This window comes from Lepus europaeus, chromosome 7 (assembly GCF_033115175.1).
Source record: "Lepus europaeus isolate LE1 chromosome 7, mLepTim1.pri, whole genome shotgun sequence".
Taxonomy (NCBI): Eukaryota; Metazoa; Chordata; class Mammalia; order Lagomorpha; family Leporidae; genus Lepus; species Lepus europaeus.
Genome location: NC_084833.1, coordinates 10,440,610 through 10,463,765, shown reverse-complemented (window position 1 = coordinate 10,463,765; position 23,156 = coordinate 10,440,610). Strand labels below are relative to the sequence as shown.

At 51.4% G+C, this 23,156-nt stretch overlaps 2 protein-coding genes across 3 annotated transcripts in view; both read right to left on the bottom strand.

Moving 5' to 3' along the window:
- VWCE (von Willebrand factor C and EGF domains) overlaps positions 1-3,283 on the bottom strand; it is a 30,093-nt gene extending 26,810 nt beyond the window's left edge. For both annotated transcript variants that reach the window (XM_062196061.1, XM_062196062.1), the window contains exons 1-3: positions 2,994-3,283; positions 358-452; positions 156-245 (exon numbers count right to left, since the gene is read on the bottom strand). In XM_062196061.1, coding sequence (XP_062052045.1) covers positions 156-245; positions 358-452; positions 2,994-3,103 — 295 coding nt within the window. In that variant the 5' untranslated portion in view covers positions 3,104-3,283. The remainder of the gene's footprint in view (positions 1-155; positions 246-357; positions 453-2,993) is intronic.
- A 3,685-nt stretch (positions 3,284-6,968) lies between these two features.
- DDB1 (damage specific DNA binding protein 1) overlaps positions 6,969-23,156 on the bottom strand; it is a 36,156-nt gene continuing 19,968 nt past the window's right edge. Inside the window, exons 12-27 of the mRNA XM_062196041.1 lie at positions 22,995-23,103; positions 20,891-21,069; positions 20,631-20,794; positions 20,444-20,551; positions 20,095-20,302; positions 19,253-19,348; positions 19,040-19,151; positions 17,268-17,391; positions 16,825-16,989; positions 16,194-16,288; positions 11,394-11,564; positions 10,675-10,784; positions 10,226-10,395; positions 9,931-10,033; positions 8,310-8,433; positions 6,969-7,756 (exon numbers count right to left, since the gene is read on the bottom strand). Coding sequence (XP_062052025.1) covers positions 7,673-7,756; positions 8,310-8,433; positions 9,931-10,033; positions 10,226-10,395; positions 10,675-10,784; positions 11,394-11,564; positions 16,194-16,288; positions 16,825-16,989; positions 17,268-17,391; positions 19,040-19,151; positions 19,253-19,348; positions 20,095-20,302; positions 20,444-20,551; positions 20,631-20,794; positions 20,891-21,069; positions 22,995-23,103 — 2,122 coding nt within the window. The 3' untranslated portion in view covers positions 6,969-7,672. The remainder of the gene's footprint in view (positions 7,757-8,309; positions 8,434-9,930; positions 10,034-10,225; positions 10,396-10,674; positions 10,785-11,393; positions 11,565-16,193; positions 16,289-16,824; positions 16,990-17,267; positions 17,392-19,039; positions 19,152-19,252; positions 19,349-20,094; positions 20,303-20,443; positions 20,552-20,630; positions 20,795-20,890; positions 21,070-22,994; positions 23,104-23,156) is intronic.

The window sequence follows — 23,156 nt, the reverse complement described above, 5'->3', positions numbered from 1 at the left end:
TTCTGTGCCTCAGTTTCCTCATCTATAAAATGGGCATGAAAATGCCTACCTAGTAGGCATTTTGTTGGAAGATGATATGCGGGAATATATCTCAAGTGCCCAGTGCCTGGCACATAACCACAATATAAATTCAGGCGTTGCCCATCCCCAGTTACCTGGGCAGGTGGCCCCGTGCCCTCCATCCTGGCAGGAGCAGACGTTGGGAGCAATGCAGATACCACTCCCACAGCCAAAGGAGCAGAGGGCTGGGAGGAGAAAGGCAGGTGAGGGGCTGGGGCCGGAGACCCCCCTACCCCTCAGACCAGGCAACGCACACTGCTGCTGGAGAAGGCTGGATGTTCAGGGACAGACACTTACGCAGGGTGCAATGCCCACTGCCCATGGAGGGTGCCCAGCCAGGGCAGCAGCCACTCCCAAACCCTGAGAGGCAGACGTGGGGGCCCAGTCGGCGTCTGCAAGAGAGGAGGGATTGGTGAACAGGAAAGCCTCCCAGCTAGTCTGTAAGTCAGTCAACAAACACTTGCAGGAGCATGGCCAAGGGTCTCTTGGAAGCTGAACAAAGACAAAAGTGTGACAGGACAGATGCCAGCCTCCTACAGATATCACCCCATCAGGAGAGAGCGGCCTCAGAGCAAAAGAAGGGCTCTGCAAGGGATGAGGAGCCCCGGGTATGGCTGCCTCAGGGCCTTGGCACCTGTAGTCCTCTATCAAGGTTCTTATTTGCACGCTTGGCTTGCTCTTCCCCTCCCCCGGTCTCAGCTCCTGTCACCTTCTACCTGCTGTACTCCTCTCCATAGCATCTCCTTCCTGGGACATCCAGTGATCAATTTGCTCACTGTGTCCCGAGGACCAGGGCTTCTTCTTTGCCCAACCCAGCACCTTTGCAGGGCCTAGCACACAGCAGGTGCAGCAGATAGTGGTTGAGGGACAGGTTGAGAAGGGAAGCCAACAGCGGGGGAGGGGGGCAGCATACACAGGGCACTGGCACAGGTAACGTCTCTCTGGGTGGAGGTGGTGAGTTGGAAGCAAGAGGGTCAGCGCAAGCGGAAACGGAGTCCAGAACAGGAAGAAGCCAGACCCGTATCCAGCTGTGTGCCAAGATGTCAGGACAAGAACCAGGTGACAGGGGCCGGCGCTGTGGCGTAACGGGTAAAGCCGCCGCCTGCAGTGCCAGCATCCCATATGGAAGCTGGTTCAAATCCTGACTGCTCCACTCCAATCCAGCCCACTGCTATTGTCTGGGAAAGCAGTAGAAGATGGCCCAAGCTCTTGGGCCCCTGCACCCACGTGAAAGAGCTGGAAGAAGCTCCTGGCTCCTGGCTTCAGATCGGCACAGCTCCGGCTGTTGCGGCCACCTGAGGAGTGAACCAGCAGATGGAAGACCTCTATCTCTCTCTCTGCCTTTCCTTCGCTCTCTCTGTAATTCTGACTTTCAAGTAAATAAATAAATCTTGGAAAAAAAAAAAAAACCAGGTGACAATGACCTAAGTTACACAATGGGAGGGGCTGAGGAGCCCTGAGGAGGGTCAGGGAGGCATCCAGGAAGGCCAGCATCTCGCCTGAGGTGGGCAGCTGATGATGCAGGAGGAAGGGAGAGGAATCCAGGCAAGGAGCAGCACAGCTCCAGGTCTGGAGGGGACAGAGGTGATGATCAGAGCCCGTTCCCCCCATGGGCTGCAATCCAGCCGTCTGAACTGGGAAACCTGGCCCAACGGCACAGGGACAAGAAAGCCTTTCTCAGCGGGGTTCTATGGGGTTCAGAGGCTGATGGGAACCTCATTCGGCCAGTCAGGCACTTCACCGAGCACCACGATGTGCCTGGCACGTGCCAGACGCTGGGGACATGGGACAAGACAGATTCACTCTGTTCCCTGTTTCAAAGGCATCAGGGACTTGGATATGGTCGCTCGGGATACCAGGGCAAGAAAAAAACCTCAGGAAGTCAGTGGAGAACTGTCCCTGGGGTCTCCAGCCCTGGTCCTCTCTGCAGTCATCGCAGGAGAAGGGGGCCCTCGTGGGGGCCTGCCCCACCCACCCCACCCCGCTGGAGTGACTGTGGCAGCAGCACAGCCGGGGCCAGCCGGCACCTCCTGCTCCTCCGTGGGTGCTCGGAAAAGGGACAGGCGGTGCCACCAAATCGGCAATGGTGGCATCGCATGCTCAGGCGGGCAGGGGCCAGGTGCCCCTAGAGCGCCCAAGGAGTCTCAGTGGACTGGCGGCGACCAGGAGGCAGGTGGTCGGGGACCGTGAAACCCACAGGGCCAGGTGATGTGAGCGGGAACCCGCGGTGGCTGCGCAACACACATGCCAGCTGCGAGCTGTGAGCCTGGCGGGGCCGCCCCTGCCGCACGCCCCCAGAGGACGTGGCCAAGGGCCAGGCCGCCCGCTGACACCGTGTTCCCTCGCTGCGAGCATCACGCACACACGCTCGCCGCCCGCGGCCAGGCAGAAAATACGTAGGGAGGGCGGCAGCCGTCGAGGACAGCGAAGGGGCGCACGCCCCAGCCCCCATCCGCGCGCGCTCTCGGGGGCGGAACCGAGGCGTGACCCAGAGGGACCCCGGCGGCTCCAAGGTCCAAGGCGTGGGTAGAGCTGGGGCACAGAGCAAGCCCCGACCCCAGAGGGCGGCCAGGCGCAGCCAAGGCAGAACCACGGGCACATTTAGGGAGCAAAAGACCGCGGATCTGGAGACCGGGTGGTAACTCCTGAGCCCCGGGCCAGAGTTCTGCTCTCCTGGACACCCGGCTCGCCCGGCGCCGGGATCTCCCCCAGGTCTGGCCAGGGCAGCCTCAGCAGGGGCGACCACGCAGCAGCCCAGTGGCACAAGTTGCCGTCTCTTTGTCGGGACCCTGAGAGCTGCGTCCGCGTGGATAGAGCCCCAGGGGGAGCCCCGACGCCCGTCTGCCGGTGGCTCCGAAGCGCCCCTCGGCGCCTCCCCACTCCAAGCCGGTGGAGCTCCCCCGGGGGGCCGGACAGGGGATCGGGGTGCTTACCTCTCGGCCGCGAAGTGGCCGGGTGGCTTCCTCCCCGTGTAGCCTCTGGCCAGGGCCCCCAGCAGCAGGAGCGCTACGCAGGCGGCCCGGAGCAGCAGTCCGGCCCACATGACCGGCAGCGGCGGGTCCCCGGCTCGGCTTGGCTCCGGCGCCGCGCGGGGGAGGGGGCTGCCGGCCCTCGCCCCTCCTCCTGGCGCCGCGGGGAGCGAACCAGCGATCCCCGAGCTGGCACGCGGAGCTGCGAGGGGGGCTGGGGACGGCGAGAGGAGGGGCTGGGGGCCGCTGCGGACCGCTAGAGGGGGGGTGTCTCCCGCACCTCCTAGTGAAACACACAAAAGACCGCGCCACCCGTGCGGCTCCCCGAGGCGCACAGCCCAGGGCAGGGGCAAAGATCAAGGACCCCTGAGGGCGGGGTTTCGCCCTTGGCCCACACTCCCTGCGAAGGGCTGAAGGCGTCAGACCGTGGCGCGGGGAGGAGAGGCTCTGGGAACAAGGCTAGCCGCGCCGGGGACCCCTGCGTTGTCATGAGGTGAGAATCTTGGAAATAGGAACCCAGGACCCAGGGTCGTTGCGCGCTGGGCAAGTGTAGGCGCGTCCAGCAGGTCTGTGGGGATAGTTGGGCCAGGCTGAACGAAGTAGTCTTGAAGCCACAGGCTCTCCGGGGACCCCGGGGTGGGGGTGAGCAGGTGGGCGGCCTCCGGGCCACTGTTTGGGGGGGGGGGGGGTAGGGAAGGGAGTTGAAGGAGCAGTTAGGGTCATGGGCAGTGGGTGGAAATAGCTGGAAGGCCCAGGCTGCCCCAGGCTCCTCCGGAGATGCCTGCGCTGTGGAGTGGCGGCCTGGAAGTGATGAGCAAGTGAAGTGCGAATGGAAATCGGTTTCTCCCGCTGGGAGAAAGCAAAAAGCACCACCGAGAATTGCTGAGGCCAGACCCAGTGGGTCAAGCTTTTGCCTAACCATTTCCAGAGGAGAAACTCACTTCCAGTTAAAAAGCAGCCCAGTAAGGGCTGTGATTGTGGCTGAGCGGGGTTGCAAGTAAAGATGCAGCCTGCAAGACCCGTATCCCATGGCGGCTGCTCCACTTCCCACCCAGCTCCCTGCTAATGCGCCTGGGCACAGCAGTGCTGCATGGCCCACGTGCTTGGGCCACCCACATGGGAGACTTGGAAGAAGCACCTGGCTCCTGGCTTCAGCCTGGCAGCCATTTGGGGAGTCAACCAGCGAATGGTAGATCTGTCTCTAAGTCTTTCAAATAAATAAATATTAAAAAAAAAAAAAAAAAAAAAAGGCAACCATCCCAGCGCAGTTGAAAATATCTAGACTCCTTAGGAAGTGTCTGCTTCCCAGATAACCACCCCTTTGGTTCTGCTTCTCTGGTTGCCCTCAGCTCACCACCTCAGCCTGCTGCTCAAGTCCGTAACATTGGTGACCACAAAGGAACCGAACTCTGGTCTTCCTACAGACTAACCTTTTACAGCATTGGCTTTTTTGGCAACCCCAGGATGCTGCTAGTTCATGACACATTGAGTCTGCAGTAAGGGAAACTCTCTGTGTTTCATGCTGTCGTTCTGATGTGGCCTTTGTGATTAAACACCCGTTGCTGAGCCAGCCTCCCTCCCTACACCTGTGTCTGAGTGTTTGCAGATGTTCACTTAGGCCTGCGCCTCACCTTGCTGGTTTCTGACCCATCCTCCAGTGTGGTGGGCCAGCTCTCAGCAAGCCGACCGCGAAGCACCTGCTGAGTGGGCAACTTTCCTGCTGAGGTGCATGGCCGAGGACCCTCTGTCATTAAAAGTTGTACCCCTGGCCTCGCCCCTGCAACCGCTGGACACTACTCAGCGTCAAACAGAGGCTTCTTCTGGCCCTAGGAGCTACTCAGTCAACACATTTACACAGAAGTTTCTTCTCACACCCGAGCTGTCCTACCTCGTGTCATCTTCCTCCTGCCCCTCTCGAGTTCACCTCGGCCGTCCCCACCTCAGCTCGACACCTGAGGCGGCCCCACCCCTCCACCTCTCCCGGTTTACTCGGTATTTGTCAATGAGCAGCTGGAACAGTCCAGGTACAGCTGTGTGCTTAGAGAAGATCCACTCACCATAAGGAGGCAATCTGGATCCTTCCTGCACAGTGAGCCCCTAGTGGTGACTCCAACGTTCTGAACTGCCCCTGGCATTCCTCCATCTCCCCGGAGGCCTTTAACCTGCTGGTGTTCCACTTGCCCCTCGTCAACAGTGTGCTCTGTCAGTTTGGTTCTTGTTTTCCTTGTCTTTCTGTTCAGCCCTAAGGCCCTCAGTTTGGACTCTGAGTCTGACTTCATACTGTTCACCCTCAAGGACTAGCTGGGCATATCCCTTCACTGGCAGCTCCTCCGTGTTCCTCTCCCACCTCTGTGGTTTGTGGCTTCTCAGTAAACAAAAGGGACCCTCCACCGAGGGCGGAGGATCCAAGTTGTTGTTGGCTGCACAGTGCCGGCCTCTGGCTTGTGACCCTTCCAAACGGTCATCTGATGAGTCAGTGTTTCTATTATTCTCCCAAAGGTCTGTCCGTGCAGAGGCCTGGAGTGCGGCTAGCTCATCAGCGCCTCCACGGAATGGGGCTGGCCCAGCTGGCCGCAGCTAAACTCCAAAGCCGACCTTTCACCCCGAGAGATTAATGGTTTTTAAGAGGGGGTGTGGGAGTGCAGCAGCAGAACGTCAGTCTCCAAAGGGTTGCTGGAATTCAATCCCGAGCGATTACACCCAAGATCGTTGGAAACAAGAAACAGCAAAACACTGCAACCCCTCCACAGCTTCCAAAGTCAAGGCGGAAGCCACGGGTGAGAAATAACCTTTTACTCACTGCCTCTCAGACACGCTGCAGTTACAGCACTGACAGCCGCCAAAAGCGGCCCACCACATTCTTTTTGATCTTGGCACCTCAAGGTCACTCCTCCCACCTAGGATTAAATGTGAAAAAGAATCACGACCCAGAGACCGTTGCTTGCCCACCTCATTAGAGCTGGTCTCTGGCACCGGGCAGGCCTTTTCCAAACTCTAACCATGACTTTAAGAATTTAAATCACAGTGTTGAGTTTCAAGTTAAAAAGTGTGGTTTTTGAGATGCTGATTATTTTTTCTCTTAAGAGCCTTATCCCCCACCCTCAGAAGTCCCAGGAGAAGAGGGGAAAGAAGGGAAACAAAACACAAGGAGGGTCTTCAGGGAAGGAAACCCACTCCAGAAGACCCCAAGCAGGATGCTTCCTTGCCCTCTTCCTTTTAAGCCAGCATCTCTCAAAACCACAGTTTGAACTTGAAACCACAATTTTCCTGACATCATATCAAAGGCTAGCCTTAAAGGAGCCAGCCAGTGTGTCTAGGATTGACCTTACTCCACTGTTGGGACAGAGCAGCCTTTATTCCCCTTGGATGTCTGTTAAAAATGTGGGCTCCCGAGCTCTCTGAGCTGAAAGATGACAGGCACTGCTAGACACAAGGGTGAACCCCAAATGAGCCCTGCTCCTGTTATTTTCAAACCAAAGGGTCACTTGATGAGACCAAAGGAAATGAAATGAGACTCCAAAGGGCATGTGGTTACAGGAAGCTAGGAGGTGCATGAAGAGCTAGCTGGTGGCCAGGGAGCAGCGCCCGGGGGCCGGCCGGCTGCTGACTGCATACAGCTGGCTGTAAGACAAGGCCAGGAGTGCAGCCCAACAGTCTCCAGGCCGGCAGGTTACTAGCACAGGCCACTGAGAATCAAATGGTGACTCTCAAGTCAAGGGCGACTAAAAAGACAACTGAATTTCTGACACCCATCATCCTTGGGATTCCCCCAGAAACAATCACATGACGGAGACACAGAGATGGCACCTCACTACTCAAGAGAAGCTCGTCTAACAGCAAGGACAAGGGACCGCAGTGGCTGCCAGAAAGGGGAAGCACTGCCGAAGGGTGCAGACAACTGGGCAGGGTCCACCCAGGATGCTGGACAGAGGGAAGGAAAGCAGAAACAAAGATCTCTTTTGTCTTAGACTCTACTTTATTTGGTAAAACTCAGAAACTAACAATCAATTCACAGCCCCCCCACCTCCTTCTCTCTGAAGGAGGCAGCTCCCAGAGACAAAAGGGCTAGGGGCTTGGGGATCACCCACCATCCATCTCCAGGTTTACACTCTGGCAGTCCCCGGTCTTGTGCTCAGGCCCCCAGACTTGATGCTCTCAGAGGCAACAGAAGAAAGTAAAAGGAAGCTCTCACTTCAAAGACCATGAAGCCCTCCTGACCCTCTTCCCCTACCCTCAACCTCCCCACACCCACATCTAAATAAAAACACAGTAGAGGACAATGCTGAGTGTGAGACACGCGCGCGCACACACACACACACACACAGCTTCCTTCCAGCCAAAGAACCAAAAATCCCTCCCTGGAAGGATAACTGGCAACACCAGTGGTGGCCCAAGGTGCCAGCTGGAATCATGTGAGACTGGTAAAAATCCAGGGAGAAAATATTCCACCTTCAGCCCATTTCCAGGTCTCTGCTGAACCACTGGAATCCTCAGAAACCCATTTCCACACAGGTGAACCATGGCTGTGGGGCAGCTGGCTTAGGGACAGGCCTCCCGTGGGCAAGAAGACAATAGTGGGAGAGGAGGGGGTCAGGAAGGCAAAGCCTTGGGAAGGGGTCAGGAAAGGGGACCTCTGCCCTTGGCTAATGGATCCGTGTCAGCTCCTCCACAACCTTGATCAGGTCATCTGCAGTGGCCTCTCGCTTCATGCCACTGCCATCGTCGTACTGCAAGAGAAGAGGGGGAGGCCTGTGAGGGCCGGGGCACTCTCGAAGCTGGGGAAGGGATGCCCCCCAGCCACCACCACCACAGCAATGAGAATCGACTGCCCAGAACCCAGCCCCTGTGTTGGGCCCAGGTCAACAAGGTCAACTGAGGCAAAGTCTGCTCACAGGCCACCACCCAGCACACATTTCTCCCAGGGGGACCATCTTCAGCGAGCAACAAACCAAACTCTACAATTGTGGACAGCTCTCCTCTGGCTGGATGCAGACCCTGCCTTCCACCTTTGAGCCTGGCCAGAGATTACAGATATGCCCAAACGTCCCCACATTTCTGAAGGACAGGGGTTAGTGTGGGGAGAGATCTTAGTACAAAGCCTGGGAGAGGGTGGGTACCAGGTGCCTCACCCACATCTCCCTCCTTCCCATGAGGGAAGGACTACAAAGGGCCCCTTGACACCTTAGGTCTGAGCAGAGGTGCCCAGAGTTTCCACGTCTCCTGGCATGCCATGCCCTACAGTGGATTCAAGTGGCCATGGCCAAACACTGCACAGCTCACCTGTAGGTTTGCCACAACCTCCTGCATCTTCGGGCGGCTGATATCCAAGAAACTCTCAATCAGATCACCATCAATAAAGCCTGTGGCCGGCTCTGTCTTGCGTTCAGTGTGGAAGGATCTCCAGGTAGACAGGTAAGTTAAGGACAACGTGCTTATCTGGAAACACCCTGACTCCCAGTTATCCCCACCCTGAGCAAGAACACTGTCTAAAGTGATCATCCAGATTTGAATAGCAAGTAACAGCTTCAAGCAAAAAATCACATTGTTTCTTGAACATTTTTGGAGTTGGAAAAAAATGTAAATCCAATGGTTCTCAATTGGGATGACCTTTAAAATAATATTTTAGGGGGCCGGCGCTGTGGCGCAGCGGGTTAATGCCCTGGCCTGAGGCGCTGGCATCCCATATGGGCGCCGGTTATAGAGTCCCGGCTGCTCCGCTTCCAATCCAGCTCTCTGCTATGGCCTGGGAAAGCAGTAGAAGATGGCCCAAGACCTTGGGCCCCTGCCCACGTGGGAGACCCGGAAGAAGCTCCTGGCTCCTGATCAGTGCAGTTCCAGCCATTGCGGCCAACTAGGGACTGAACCATCGGATGGAAGGCCTCTCCTCTCTCTGTGTAACTCTGACTTTCAAATAAATAAATAAATCTTTTAAAAAATAATATTTTAGGGGCAGCTGTTTAGCCTATCTACTAAGATACCAATCAAGACAGTTGCATCTCACATCAGAGTACCTGGGTTCAATACCCAGCTTCATCTCCTGACTCCTACTAATGTATCTGCACAGACAGCAAATGATAGCCCAAGTGTTTGGATCCCTGCCACCAACCACGGGAAAACCACGTGGAGTTCTGGGCTCCTGGCTTTGGCTTGGCCCAATTCCAGCTGTTTGCAACCAGCCATTCGGGAAGTGAACCAGAGGATGGAAGATTTCTGTCACTGAGCTTTTCAAATAAATAAATCTTTTTAAAGTGGGGGGCGACCTCACTGTTGGGCACACAAGAGAAGCCAGAGGCAAGAACTTAAATGTAGACCACGGTAGACCAGATGATGCTGGGAACTAAGTACAGAGGAATTCACTTTACTTTTCCCTCCCTCCCTCCTTTCTTCCCTCTCTACTACTGCTTATGCTTGAAATTTTCCACTTGCAAAAGTTGTTTTAAAACCCCATACAGGAACCTAGTCAAAACATTTTGGACAGGGGCTGGTGCTGTGGCCCACTGGGTTAAAAAGTCCTGCCCTGTAGCCCCAGCATCCCATATGGGTGCTGGTTCAGGTCTCGGTTGCTCCACTTCCAATCCAGCTCTCTCTGGTATGGCCTGGGAAAGCAGCGGACGATGGCCCAAGTCCTCGGGCCCCTACACCTACGTGGGAGACCTGGAGGAAGCTCCTGGCTCCTGGCCTTGGCCTGGCCCAGCCAGTCATTGCAGCCATTTGAGGAGTAAACCAGCAGATGGAAGACCCCTCTCTGTCACTACCACTCTAACTCCACCTTTCAAATAAATAAAATGAATCTTTAAAAAAAAAAATTGTAGACCCCTGTCCCCAGAGGCACCTAGGGTGATGTGGCTCTCTCCGTGAGCCAGGATATGCTTCCTAGCAGGGCACAGCTCTGCAAGGATATAAGGAGTGTTCAATCTTGCCCACGCTCTTGATGACTTTATTGAGTCGATTCTGCATGTCCAGCAGCAGGTTGTACCAGCTCTCTGACAGCGAGGTCACCAGCCCTGAAGCAGCAAGGAGGCAGTGAGCTGCAAAGCCCTGGAGCCCACAGCAAGCGTCCTCTACCATGGGCAGCTCAGATGAGCACCACAGAACAGACCAGCCTGCCGCAGCCTCCTCTGCTACGCTGCTGGGTCTGGCCCACGTGCTCTCCCCCTCCCTCAGGTGGGAGCACACCCCACAAGGGTTAGCCTTACCAATCATGCCATTGACCGTGCCAAAAAGTACTGAGCCCTGTGTCGGAGTGGAAGTCTCGCCCAGGTTCTGCATGACCAGAGAGCCGTGGCAGAACACATTGACAAACTCGCCCAGGTGGAAGAGCCCAACCTCCTGAAGGTGCTGCCGCTCCTCGTCAGTAGTGGCGGCACTGAAAGACAGAGTGGCAAGGTCACTCCTGGTCTCCACTATGAGCCCCTGACAGAGCACTGCATGCAGGGGACATGACATGTGAGCTCCCCTGGAGAGCCCACACTCCCCAGCAGGGGAGCTAGTCTGCAGAGGCAGATTTGTGTAGCCTCTGAGACTGTCAGGAAGAGCACTGTGAAAGAGGAACACCTGCACCTGGCACAGAACCCAATGTTCTCATCCCACATTAGAGCCTGGAGCTCCCACCCCCTCCCCACCGTTCCCACAGAGGGCCACTCACCTATCCTTCTGACACACAAACAAGTTAAAGGCATTCTCAGCTCCCAAGAAATTGTCATCATCCAAGATTTCCACAGCACTCATCCAGTTGGGATTAAAGTCTCGTGCAATCTTAAAACAGACAAGGTCCAACAAGAAAATGCAATCAGTAGTTTGCATGGAATCCAGTTCTGGCACTTGTCTTTTTGTCAGAAGTTGAGAATAGCCCTTCCCTCAGCAGATGTAGCCCTGTGTCACCTAGGGCTGGCACTGTGACATAGTGGGTTAAGCCTGTGATGCCAGCATCTCACATGAGCACCAGTTAGTGTGCTGGCTGCTCTACTTCTGAACCAGCTCCCTGCTAATGACCTGGGAAAGCAGCAAAACATGGCCCAAGTGGTTGGGCCCCTGCCACCCACATAGGAGACCCAGAAGAAGCTCTTGGCTCCTGGCTTCAGCCTGGTCCAGCCTTGGCCATTGCAGCTATCTGGGTAACGAACCAGCAGACGGAAGATCTCTGTAACTCCGCAAGTGAGTAAATAAATCTTTAAAAGAAAAAATAAAACCTGTCACCCTAGAGTCTCCCCTCAGGCCAACACAGGATTACAAGTGTGCAGACACAGCCTACCCAGCAATTCAGGCTGGGGATCTCTAATAACACAGACTCGTGCCAAATGTATGCTCCAGGGAAAACTTGCAGGGGTCTTGGCTTAGGCGAGACATCTTCCCACCCTCTATTACCTCTTCAAAGTTTCCCTCCATGGGCTTGTAGGCGAGCAGCAGCACTGAGCGCATGAGGTCGCCAACCAGGATGAAGTCGCCCTTGGTCTTCAGGTACAGGGCCATGATGTTGTTGTAGTGATTGCACTCGGTGCGCAGCTCCTTTTCTGTCGTCCACTCATACAGCCGCACCTGGAAGGGTCCACTGTACTCTCAGCCTGAGGGCCCAAGGCTCTGGAAATGCCCATTCCCCATGCCCAGCAATCCTCTACCACAGCACCACTTCCCGAAGGGCAATGAGTGGCACTGGAGCTACAATTTTATTTACACATGTATAAAATATGAAAAAAGAGCCCAAACTAGGAATACACAGGCTTCCTTTATATTAAAAGATTAGTCTGTGTAAAGGAAACAGGAATACACAGGCTTCCTTTATATTAAAAGATTAGTCTGTGTAAAGGAAACAGGAATGCAAGTATAATACTAGGGATAGGACAAAAGGTTGAAGTTTGCTAACTGAACTACAGAAATATCTCTGCAAAGAGAAGATTCACATCCGGTTTGCTAAGCAGAAAAGAATAACACTACATCCCAACAGGCTGCCTTTTTTGAAATTTCAAAACTCACGTATTCCCTACACTGTGAATCCAAGGGGCAGAGATTCGTAAATGGAAAAATCCAATAGAAATGCCGCCAAATAACTAAAGGGCTCTGAAGATCTGGATTCCCATGTCCATTCTCTACTTCTCCCTAAGCAGGGAAAAGGAACCCCGCTCTTTCCCTTCCACTGCATTGCTTTTTCAATCATAACCACATCTCCCTAAGACAGAAGATGCTTTATAATCAACAGGCAGATGAAGAGATCCTCAGCACAGCCCAGTGCCAATGAAGACAACTTGTCTGAGTGGACAAGGCTTCTCGGCAGCTCCTAAAGGAGCCATATAACCATGACCTCTGTATATCTAGAAACTCCAGGACAGAACACATGAAGCATGATTTTTCAAGGTGTGTTCTAAGAACCCTAGCTCCGCAAGTATACCCCAAGAGTCATCCATACTTACAATACTTCCATCAACAGAGTCAAGGGGACCTCCCAATCACCCTATTTTCAGGCAAGCCAGGCTCCCACACCTCCAATAGTGGGAGTAAGAGGGCCCCCCAGAGCTCCATATGGCCACCATCTCCCCTTCCTCCCCTTCAGGTTCCCCATCACCATCTCCTGTGGAGACAGTCAAGACCAAGGCGGGGGGAGGGAACCACCAAGGTCAGAGACCATCAAAGGCCCATGATTCCCACTCTCTTCCTAAGATTCTAGATCTCTACTGTTTAATGAGGTAGCCACTAGCTACACATAGCTATGAAACACCTGAAATGTGCCTAGTCCAATTAGAAATATGCTGAGTATAAAATACACACCAAATGTTGAAGTCTTATTATGAAAAAATATTAACTCATTTTTATATTGTTTACATGTTGAAATTATATATACCTGGCTAAATAAAAAACATGATTAAATTCCACCTGCATTTTACATTAATTACTGTGGCTACTAGAAAATCTAAAATTACAAACACAGTTTATAGAGAGTTCTACTGACAGCTACAGATGAGATATCTCCTGACCCAACTTCCATCCTCTCCTTCTCAACTCCAGCTAAAGCTGGAACACACAGCTTTAGTCACGGCACCCTTCTGGCTGGCCTGCTTCCTCTACCCTCTCACTGACTGAAGCAGCTCTTTCACAAGGAGACTATGGCTCTCTCAGTCTGGCTGTTTTCTCTCATTGACTCTCATCCCACTGGGAATGGAGCTAAGACCATCTTCCACGCTCCTCCCTGCTGGGTCCGGTCCCTCCCTTCATCCCACACACCCTAGTTCTGAAGACTGAACCAAGATATACTACCAGGCCATCCCTTAAAGAAGTCGCTTAAACTCCCACCCCAACCCATCTCTCCTTTCCTGCAATGTCTGCACTTCTTGATGACTTGAATACTCACAAAGATCTTCCCAATAGCCTGCCTGATCTTTTACCTTTTCTTCCCTCACCCTTCCCACTTACCCTGTTCTTTCTTATGATCACGCACCAGAGCCTGACATTAAAAATGACTACACCATGGCCAGCGCCGTGGCTCAACAGGCTAATCCTCCGCCTAGTGGCGCCGGCACACCAGGTTCTAGTCCCAGTCGGGGCGCCGGATTTTGTCCCAGTTGCCCCTCTTCCAGGCCAGCTCTCTGCTGTGGCCCAGGAGTGCAGTGGAGGATGGCCCAAGTGCTTGGGCCCTGCACCCCATGGGAGACCAGGAGAAGCACCTGGCTCCTGCCTTCAGATCAGCGCGGTGCGTCGGCCGCAGCGCGCCGGCCACGGCGGCCATTGGAGGGTGAACCAACGGCAAAAGGAAGACCTTTCTGTCTCTCTGTCCACTCTGCCTGTCAAAAAAAAAAAAAAAAATGACCACACCAGCCTCTTCAGAACCTTGTGTCCTCACACCCCTAACCTCTCTCTCCGTTTAGAATCCTCACCTCACAAAACCTGACAGTTTACTGTCACAGGATCTACTTTTTTAGAGGCCTTTAGTTATCTGGTAGCATTTCTATTGGACTTTTCCATTTACGATTCTCTACCCCTTGGGTTCACATCAAAAAGTGCCGGGAATATGTTGCGTTTTGAGATTTCAGAAAAGGCAGTTTGTTGGGATGCAGTCTTATTCTTTTCTAAACCTAGCTGCAGCTTTACCTGCAACTACAGGTAAAGAAAACATCCAGGATGACCAGTCTCATTTTAAATATAAGACTACTAACTGAAAGATCTTCAACTCTAGGAACTGTGCATTTTCTTAATCCATTCTTCCAGTCCTAAGACAACTAATTCATCCCTCGCCACGAGCCTTGGACACCAGCTCTTCCAGCCTCCCGCACAGCTCTTTCAGAGATGATGCAATCAAAGAAGAGTTGCACGTTGCTTCTATTGTCTGTTCCCTTCTCTGGCACACAAAACCAACACGGGGTGCCAGATCCCACCTCCCTTCTGCTGTTCAAGAACATGCTGCCATGCGATTCTCCAGCCTACCTCTTCCTTTAACTCTGTACCTCTCTAATTCAGTAATCAAACTGTAATCTCCACAAGGATAACCACTGAAATAATGTCCAAAATCAAACCTCTGGTTCCCTTCCATCCCTACTCCATTCAGTCTTCCCAGAATCAGTAAAGGTCAGCTCCATCCTGCCTGCTGTTCAGGCCAAAACCCTCTTCTCCTTACCCCCGCCTCTTACACCTTACCTTCAATCCATCACCACCTTCATAATACACACAGAACACACATACTGTTCCCCCTCTTCTCCCCCATGGCCTTGGCCCCAGCAACCACTGGCTGCCTCTGGGAGAATGACAAAGCCTCCTCACTCATCTCGCTGCTTCCACCCTTGGTCCCTGATAGCCTTTCCAAAGAGGCAAAGCCATCTTCTCAAAATATGAGTTCAATCATGTCAAAACCCTTGCTCTAGCTCTCCAGATGTTTCCATCGCCATCACATTAACATCCTTCAACAGCCTACCAGGCTCCCCATGTTCTGGCCCCTGGCTGCCTCTCAGATTCACCCTCCACCTCCCACCAGCCTTCACTTCCCACTTCTTGCATGTGTCTTCCCCAGACACAGGCAGCTCTCCCCTCCTTCCCTTAGGAAGCTGCTGGGATTTCACTGTACTGGCAAGACCCTCCCGACCCTCTGACAGGAACAGAACTCACCTCCCGTGCTCACCTGGAAGTACTCCAGCCCCGAGCCCCTTTTATTTGTCACCACCTCATATCCTAAATATTTACTTAATTTGCTCATAAGCCCCCCAAAGAGCAGCTCTTTGTCCATTTTGTTTACTACCAAACCCCAACTACAAAAATAGTGCCTGGCCATACAGTAAGCGTTCAACTAACAGTTTCTGAATGAACAAATGACTAACCTTTGATTAAAAATATTTAAGTAGGGGCCATTATCATGCCTTAGCAGGTAAAGCCACTACCTGTGGCATAGGCATTCCATATGAGCACTGGTTTGAATCCCAGCCACTCCACTTTCGATCCAGCGCCCTGCTAATGGACCTAAAAAAGCAGAAGATGGCCCAAGTGCTTGAGCCCCTGCACCCACATAGGAGATCAGGAAAAAGCTCCTGGCCCCTGGCTTCAGTCTAGTCCAGTCAAGGCCATTGTAGCCATTTGGGGAGTGAACCAACAGATGGAAGATCTCTCACTCTTTCAAATAAATTTTAAAAATTCTTTAAAAAAATTTAAGTAACATTTTGTTACTCTTGGCATCTTAAGTAGTTAAGATATACTGTGACGATCTAAGACATGGGAGCCAGGACACATCATTTCCCAAATTTAATTGACTACCGAACAATCTTTATTTCTATCAAAACATATTTCATATTAGATACATAAACTTTTTATCAATTATATCTCAATGAGAGGGAGTTGAGTCATGGCAGAAGCAGAACAGTTCACAGACAAGTATTTCAGTAAGGTATTTAGGACAATATGACTTGGCTCCTTTTGCTGCAAATGACATGGAACACTTTGCATGCAGAAGCCATGACTCTCCCCTTTCTGAATCCCCAGACCAGACTCAGATATACAACAGAGTTTCACGTAACCGAGTCCAACGCCCAAGTTGACCTCAGCTCCCCCGAGTCTCAGCTCAGAGCTCCACCTCCGTACCCACCGCTTTGTTATCCTTAACAGACATATGCAGGCCTACCAAACACAAGGGAGACGTATTCTATGGAAAATGGTATATAATCTAAAGCAGAATATATGCAGGGGTACAGGCCTCACCGTGCTATTGATGCTGGCCAACAATTTGCCGTTAAATTCCACCATAGAGTACACAGCTCCTTTCACTTCCTTTTCAGCCACGGTCTGTAGTTTTCCTGGGGGAGGAAAGATATTCTTGAGTCTCTTTCACAAGCCCACACTTTATCTAGTCAGAAGAATCATCTGTGGGGCCAGCGCTGTGGCTGCGCTTCTTGCAGCTTTGGGGGGCAAGGAATTAGAGCCAAAGGGGCCCCGGAGGATTTTTTTAAGAGATTCACTTATTTATTTGAAAGGCAGAGTTACAGAGAGAGAGTCTTCAATTTGCTGGTTCGCTCCCCAGATGGCCACAACAGCCAGAGCTGTGCCAATCTGAAGCCAAGAGCCAGAAACTTCCTCTGGGTCTCCCATGCAGAGGCAGGGGACCATGGACCCACGCCATCTTCTACTGCTTTCCCAGGCCATAGCAGAAAGCTGGATCGAACCAGCACCCATGAGATGCTGGCACTGCAAGTGGTGGCTTTACCTGCCAGCACCCAGAATAGCTCTTCACAGCAACTAACCCAAGTTACTCTGCGTACCTGAGGTTCTGAAACTACAAAGTGCTTACTTTCCCAGCACTCACATCCCTGAGGGGCTGCAGACACCCACTTACCATCTGAATACTGGAAGACCACGATCCGCCCCTGCTTGGGCTCTGCCTCTTCAGGGTACACCATGGCTGTGCCCACGATGAAGTACGTGTTGGGATCTTTGCCCAACTTGCAGGAGACCAGGCTGAGGGCATACTCATTCTGCAGAAACTGGTGGGCATGAAGCACTAGACGGAGAGTAACAGAGATGACTGGGCTGATACCTGCCCCACTGCCCCCTACACACATACACACACAATCCTATACTTCTGTGTGACCTGTGGCTCAGTCAGAACACGTGCCACATGTTGTCCCTGCCTCCCTAGACGGTCCACCCCCCACCACCCTATGCTGAGGAGAGGATACCCAACCCTCTACCCTCCTTCCTTCCCTCCTACGATGATCTGCCAATGCAGCAGCCTAGTTTAGGGAGGCTGTAAGTAAAAATGATAGAGTCCGCCCGCACCTTCAAAGGTATGCTGGTCAATGATCAGGAGGTTGTGCACCTCCACCTCTTCTCCAAAGGAGGTCTCATGGGGTGCCGTGCTGCTGGAGAACAGCTTGCTGGAGCTGACGCTGCTGGACAGGGCCTGCGAGCACAGAGAAGACACTGCAGCCCAAGCCTGGGGATCAGTGTGGTCCAGGCACAGGGCAGGGCCTGCTCAAGGAGAAGGCTGATGGCGGCAGTGCAAGGGGAGCCTGAGGAGCAGAGTGCTCCAGGACTCAGACGCGAGCACAAGGAGACAGTTTTTGGATGCATCGTCCAAACCCTCCAAGAACCAACTCTAACAATGATACCACAAGTCGATCAAAAGAGTAGGGGGAACTTAAAATAGAAAGAAAAACGTAAAGGCCTTCTATGCTGGACCTCTTACATATGAGCAGGAGCCAGAAAGGAGAGGACACATGGAAGAAAACGATCATCTGTTAGTACAGATTGAACAGGACGTGGCTCCCCAGACAGGCTGAGGACGAAAACTTGATCTAATTACACTGTTGCAGAGGTGGGCCTAGAGATGTCTTTAGGTCATTGAGGGGCTTGCCCTCAGGTGAAGGTAGTTCTTGACAGAGGGGTGGTTACAGAAGCTAACTGTGCTTCCTGTGTCTGTCTCTGCTTCCTGGCTCACCAGCTGATCATTTCTTCACACCCACTCCACCACATGCCACAGCGGGGCCACCCAATCCTGAACCGTGAACCTCCAAACTCTAAGCTGAAATGAACCTTTTCCCTCCCAAGAAGCTCCTCAAGTATTTTAGAGTAACATAAAGTGGATTGACAGTTATCGTCTCCACTGAGTTGAGTATGTACAGTTTTAGGTTACCCTAATAGCCTCATCTTACAGAGAAAACTGAAGTTAGACTTGCCCGCATAGCAAATAACTCAAAGCAAGTTCTATGAGACTCCAAATGCCATGCTCTTACCTAAACACTACACTGTCCAAACTATACACACCCTACAAAGCACCCAAACTGGTGATGATAGAAAGAAATTACTCATGCTGCAAGCCACCTACTAGCAACCACTTTTTCTAAAGTTTTATTGGAGCCCAGCAATGGCTCCTGTTCTCTATGCTTGCTTTTGGGCCACAAGCGTACAGTTGAGTACTTGCCCCTGAGACCATGATGAGGGAAGAATTCTGAAATGTCTGAAATTTACAAACAGGCCAGAGGATGAAGGGAAGGAAAAGATAAGAGTGGTTTGTTTTATAGTGACAGTTTCAGGTTAAAGCAATAAAGAAAGGAAAAAAAGGCCTCCACATTCCCTTCCTCTGTGCTGAAGAGCAGCCATCATGACTGCTTGCAGCATGACAGGCGAGCAGCAGTGAGCGCTCTTCCAGAACACTTCTCCCTGTGACTCTCCTATACCAGGACTTCACCTCTCTGCCTACCCCGCCCCTCTTGTCTGTGGCTGGTGCATATTCAATGGGATGTGTGCCTTCTGCTCCCAAAAGCTTTCTTCAAAGGTACCCTCAGCTCCTTACATTTGGCAGACAATTTCCAACTGCTATCTGGCCACACTGCTGGTGGCTCAGGGCATCTGTCTCAGGACAGTCCTTTCATTCTGGCCAGCATCTACAACAGCTCAATAAACCTTTTTAGTGCAGAAATCTCAGTCTTCAAACCTTTGACATAACGATAGTACGGACTGCAAAGCCAAAAACATTTCCTATCTGATACTTTACAGGAAGCTTGCCAGGCCCCGCTCTAACCCCATCTTTGTATGTGCACTGCCCTCACCTGAGTGCTGGCACTGGGCCTCAGAGCAGTGGTCCCCCCACTGGTGTCTTGGACTTCAATGCGGCTGGAGAGGACCCCAAAGCACTGAGACACTTCCTGGTAGCAGATCTTCCTGCAGAACAGTTATGGAGCAGTGCCATGAGAAAAAGCCGGGGCACCCTACACCAACTCCCACAGCTCCACCCTCCGCAGCTCCCCTGGCCTGGCCCTTACCTGGGAGACTCATAGAGGGGAACTGTGCGAATGTGCAGCTTCTGGATCTCATCAATGGTGCCAATAGTGAGGGTGCTGTTGTTGGCCAGTGCCAGGCTGGAAAGAAGGGTCTGGGTTTAGATTGAGTAGACCCAAGGAAGGAAAGGATTCTACAAGGAAACTCCACAGGGAGAAGAAAAACAAGGCAGAATTACACCAGCTTACTCTGGAGCACTGGTTCTCAACTTGACTGTATGCTAAAAATCACCTGGGGACATTTAAACAACTCTAATGCCTGGTCTCATGCATAAGACATTCTTATTTAATTGGTCTGAGGGGACCTGGGATGAATTTTTAACAGCTTTCCACTTAATATTAATGTGCAGCCAAGGCTAAAAATCAAAATATCATTGCTCTAGGCTGGTGATTCTCAAACTGCTACATCCATCACTTAGCAAGGGCTTGCTAAACTACACACTGGGCCCCACCCCCAGAGTTCCTCATTCACAGATCCTGGCCAGGGCTGGAGGATTTGCATGTGCTGTTGCTGCCAACTGAGTCCCTGTTAGAGAACCACACCCAACCCACATAATGAGCTTTAATTTGGGAGTCCTAAAACTTAAATAATCATCTCAATCAACTGAGAAGAGATCTGAAATACAGATTCTAAGGCCCAACCTCAGACCTACTGAATTAGTCTGAGGATTCAAAAAAAAAAAAAATCTTTCCAGGTGTTCCTAACAAGCAGGCTTGAGAACCACTACTCTACACTTCGCATTTCAGCTATTTACTGACTTCAACACTGGGGAAGGCTTCAGGGGAGGGGTCTGAGAACAACATGCTGGCCTCAGTCAATGGCTCACCTGTCAGGATAGCCATCTGAGTTGAGAGGACACATGTAGTTCACTTCCTTGAGGTTGACGTTGGAGAAGACCAATTTATGGTTACTGCTGTAGATGACAGTGGGGCGGTCAGAGCAAGCGAAGACGTTGGTGGTAGAAAGGGAACGGAAAGTTCTCAACACCGTGGGCTGGGTGCCCAAGGTCACCTTCTTTCGGTCACTCAACAAGCCTACAGAAAGAATGGTTTTCAGAGAAAGAAAGGAAAGAAAACAGGACAAAAAGCTACATCATGAGGGTTCAAAAACAGCATCCTAAGGTTAGGAATTCTTAACCACCCAGTTGTTGAGAGTCCCTCAAAGTAGATTCTCACCTGTCTCAATGTTGAGCCCAAAGTAGAAAAGTGCCCCATCTCCCAAGGCACAAAGGAGGTAGTGGCTACTCTCGAAGGTAGTCATCAGGATGGAGCGAGGAATGATCTCTGTATGAAAGGAGGACATTATTAATTTCTTGTCCACACTCTGACTCTGATCCCAAGCCAGGTCCCTAAAGACACATACCTCCACCCAGCATCTCCTTGTGCAGCAGTTCAAAAGAGGGCAGCTTCAAGATGCGGGCAGAGATGTCTGTCCAGAGGCCAATGGCACAAAGAGGGGAGAGGCCATTGCTGTCCCCTAAGGGGGTAATGTCCAAACAGGCCACTTCATGTTCCATCTCTGTGTGGCTGAACGAAGAGGATTACGGCAAGAGGAAGTAATCCAAGAATTATAGAAGTCCCAGAGAAGAGGGGAGAAAAGCAGGTAGACTAATAAATACACACCTGATCTGCCGGAGCTCCTGAGGGTGGATCTGCAGGTAGTACAGGGCCCTTCCAACGGCTACCACCACCTGGCTGCTGTTGCAGGAGGCTACACTGATGTTCTTGCCCTGAGGCTCCTTCCATTCACTGACTAGAGCTTTGGGCTCTTGAGACACCAACCTCACAGATGCAGAAGTGATCTAGAGAAAGAAGAGCAGATGTCTCCAAGCACCTGCAGAGACCTCCACCTCAGTTGGGGAAAGTGGTCAGTGCTGCCTGGTGAGTCCTCCCTGCCATACACAGTTACGTCCCTGGATGTGGTGGAGAAGGGGCGTCCTGGACCTTCGCAGATACCACAAACCATGGACGCTCAAGGCCCTTCTATACCACGGTGTATATATCTGCATATAACCTACACACAGCTTCTCAATGCTTTAAAACCATCTCTAGAATAAAATAATACCTAATAAAATGTAAATGGTGTTATATTTTATTGTTTAGAGAACAATGACAAGAAGCAAAAATCCATTAATTTTCAATGTTTTCTCCATCTGTGGGTGAGTAAATGAGTGGCTGTGGAGCCTATAGAGGATCAACTGTATACACATTTTTTCTAAAGTCCTGCAATGATTAACAGATGTCATTTTTAGATGAAGTCCTAAAAGATACTGAATAAATTTAGCTTATGTCTTACAGCCAGGGAGGGAAAAAAATGCCTATTTCATTCTAACTGAAGGTCACTTGGGTAACACAAACCGCATTCTGTGGGAAGGTGTCAATGGAGTAAGATCCTGTGACTGGCAGTCATCAGTTTTTCTCAACTCCAAAATATTCAAGCCCTCTAAAATATTCAAGTTCTTTACTGTGCAGGAGCCATTAAAATTATTTCAAATTCTTAGTGAAGGCCACAAAATCATATTGAAAAGTTTCATAAATTTGACCACTAAAATAAAATTAAAAGTAGGTTTACAACACTGTTTCCTATTAATTCATCTCACCTATCATGATGAAATTTATATTTAAGGATGCAGCTCTTTAATAATAGATAGGAGAGCTGGTGCTGGTCTTCAGACCAACAGAGAGGACTGACAAAGCACTGCCTCAATATCTGGGCCCACCCCACACTTGGTCCAAACCCACAGACCCTTCCCTGCAGTGTTCACCAATCTTTCACTGCCAGCTGAAAGGATGACCAAGTGGATAAAAAGATGGAGACAGTTCATTAATGCTCAGGTACTCAACTGTACCACCCGCTATTGAGTTCCAAACTCGCTTAAGCCTGGCCCAGCCCTGGCTGTTTCAGGCATATGGAGAGTGAACCAGGAATTAAAGATCCATCTGTGGTGCAGTGGGTGAAAGCCTTGGTCTAAAGTGCCAGCATCCCATATGGACACCAGTTCTAGTCCCAGCTGCTCCTCTTCCGATCCAGCTCTCTGCTATGGCCTGGGAAAGCAGCAGAAGATGGCCCAAGTCCTTGGGCCCCTGCAATTACATGGGAGACCCGAAGAAGCTCCTGGCTTCAGATTGGCACAGCTCTGGCCATTGCGGCCATCTGGGGAGTGAACCAGTGGATGGAAGACCTCTCTGTCTCTACCTCACTCTGTAACTCTTTCAAATAAATAAAATAAATCTTAAAAAAAAAAAAAAATCATCTATCTGTCTCTGTCTGCCAAATTTAAAAAAAAAAAATTTTGGTGGGCTGGCACTGTGATGCAACAGTTAAAGCCACTGCCTACTGCACCAGCATACCATATAGGCAACCATTTCAAGTCCCAGCTGCTCTGCTTCCAATCCAGCTCCTTACTAATGCTCCTAGGAAAGCAATGAAAAATGGCCCAGGTCCTTGGGCAACTGCCCAACCATGTGGAAGACCCAGAGGAGGCTCATGACTACTGGCTTTTGTCTGGCCAGTCCCAGTCACTGCAGCCATTTGGGGAATGAACTAGCAGATGACAGAAGATCTCTCTCTGTAACTCTGCTTTCAAATAAATAAATATTATAAGAATACTAACAGTAATAAAATTTTAAAAGTTTGTGATTGCTTTAAAATTCAGTGGTGCTCTGTATTTCATTCTGAGTCCAATTCAATTAACTGGTGAGAGTCTACCCCCTTCTCAGTTATTACCTGGATAAGCTGTTGATGAGCCACATTGCCACAGAAGAAAGTCTGCTGATCGTCCACAAAACCCATCAGTTCAGTTTCTTCTACTTCCTCTCCATTTAACATGAGAACTCTGCAGAACAGAAGGCCCAGATCAGCCTGGGATCAGCTTTCCCACCTCCCAAC